The 2065-nt window shown below is 38.3% G+C and overlaps 1 protein-coding gene across 1 annotated transcript; it reads right to left on the bottom strand.

Annotated features, from left to right (window-relative positions):
• Positions 1–223: 223 nt before the first annotated feature.
• Positions 224–877, bottom strand: LOC138883806 (secreted RxLR effector protein 161-like). Its single transcript, XM_070164521.1, has one exon. It carries the CDS (start codon positions 875–877, stop codon positions 224–226), a length of 654 nt encoding a protein of 217 aa, XP_070020622.1.
• Positions 878–2065: the final 1188 nt, after the last annotated feature.

Here is a 2065-nt window from a genome sequence, read left to right as displayed (position 1 = left end):
ACTACATAACTAAAAGGACACACATGTAACAAATGATCTATTTAAAATAGTACTTTATTGAATTGAATAAATTAAATAAACAATTGTTCCATATAGAATAAAATATAATACTATGTCTAAACCGCATGGTTAATAGTATATCCCAACAATCTCCCACTTAGACTCATAACCATGCGTCTACTACTCTAACACCCATTCCTTCTACATGCTTGTCAAAAATCTTCTATGTCAAGCTCTTTGTAAACGGGTCTGCCAAATTGTCCTCTGACGCAATCTTCAACACTCTTGCATCACCTCTCTGAGTTATGTCCCGAATTAAGTGATATTTACGCTTAATATGCTTACTCCTTTCATGGCTTCTTGGTTCTTTCGAGATTGCAACTGCACCACTATTGTCACAATAAAGTACAATTGGTGCTTGAACTGAAGGAACCACATTAAGCTCTTTCAGAAAGTTCCTGAGCCAAATAGCCTCTTTAGCTGCCTTAGATGCAGCCACATATTCGGCTTCCATGGTGGAATCAGCAACACATGATTGCTTGATGCTCCTCCAACTTATGGATCCATCTCCTAAGGTAAAAACATATCCTGAGGTAGATTTTCTAGAGTCTCTATCTGACTGGAAATCTGAATCAGTATAGCCAATGGGTGCGAAATCACCTGAGTGATGCACTAATATATAATCCCTAGTCCTCTTCAAGTACTTGATTATATACTTAATAGCAGTCCAGTGTTCTCGACCAGGGTTATACTGAAATCTACTAACCATGCCAACAACAAAGCAGATGTTAGGTCTAATACATAGCATAACAAACATAAGACTCCCTACAGCAGAAGCATAAGGGATCGCCTTCATCTTTTCTATCTCATCAGTCATTTTTGGGGACTGATCTTTTGATAGAGAGATTCCATGTCTAAAGGGGAGAAACCCTTTCTTGGAATCTTGCATGCTAAACCTGGTGAGAATAGTATCAATATAAAGTGTTTAGGACAAGCCTAATATCCTTTGGTTGCAATCTTGCATAATCTTGATCCCAAGGATATGTGCTGCCTGTCCCAAGTCTTTCATATTGAAACATGAGGACAACCATTCCTTTACTGAATTCAACATGCTCACATTATTTCCTATGAGCAAAAAATCATCTACGTACAAAACCAAAAACGTAACTTTATCTCCATTCCACTTCTTATAGACACAAGACCCATTTTCACATTGATCAAAACCGAAGGTCTTAATCGATGCGTCAAAACAAGTGTTCCATGCCCTAGAAGCTTGTTTTAATCCATAAATGGATTTTTTTAATTTACGCAACATGTGCTCATTGCCATTTCTTATGAAACCAACTGGTTGTGCCATATATATGCACTCATCACGACTTCCATTTAGAAAAGCGGTCTTGACATCCATTTGCCAGATCTCATAATCGTAATGAGCAACAATGGATAAGAGAATCCTAATGGATTTAAGCATGGCTACCGGCGAAAAAGTTTCCTCATAATCGATCCTTTCTTTTTGAGTAAACCCTTTCCCAACAAGCCTAGCTTTAAAAGTTTGCACTTTTCCATCCACTCCTCTCTTTTTCTTATAGATCCTCTACAACCCATGGGTTTGACTCCAGTAGATGGTTCTACAAAATTCCAGACTTGATTGGAGTACATGGACTCCATTTCAGATTTCATAGCATTAACCCATTTATCAACATCTGTATCATGTAGTGCTTCATCGTAATTAATAGGTTCTGTATTATGCTCTTCAGGGATTCTATCATAAGATTCTCCCAAGAGCACAAACCGAAGAGGTTTTCTAATAATTCTCCCACTACGGCTAGTCATTACAGATGGAGGCTGATTTTGTTGTTGAATCACAACATCATTTCTTGGAACTGAAGCCTCAATGTTATCCTCCACACCTTGCGGTGCTGAGATATCATTAACTTCTTCCTGGAGTGCAGGGTGCATAACAATTTCAGGTTGTTCAACAATCTGAGGTTGCTCAACAATCTGAGGTTGCTCAATATTACTCCCACTACTTTGGGGTAGTGAGATGTCAGGCAATTGCTCTTGT

Source organism: Nicotiana sylvestris, chromosome 2 (assembly GCF_000393655.2).
Source record: "Nicotiana sylvestris chromosome 2, ASM39365v2, whole genome shotgun sequence".
Lineage (NCBI taxonomy): Eukaryota > Viridiplantae > Streptophyta > Magnoliopsida > Solanales > Solanaceae > Nicotiana > Nicotiana sylvestris.
Note: the sequence above shows the minus strand (reverse complement) of the source record. Positions and strands in the feature narration are given on the sequence as shown.

Bases quoted from the DNA above. Each gene is read 5' to 3' on its own strand.
- LOC138883806 (XM_070164521.1), bottom strand. From the start codon at position 877: ATGACTGATGAGATAGAAAAGATGAAGGCGATCCCTTATGCTTCTGCT.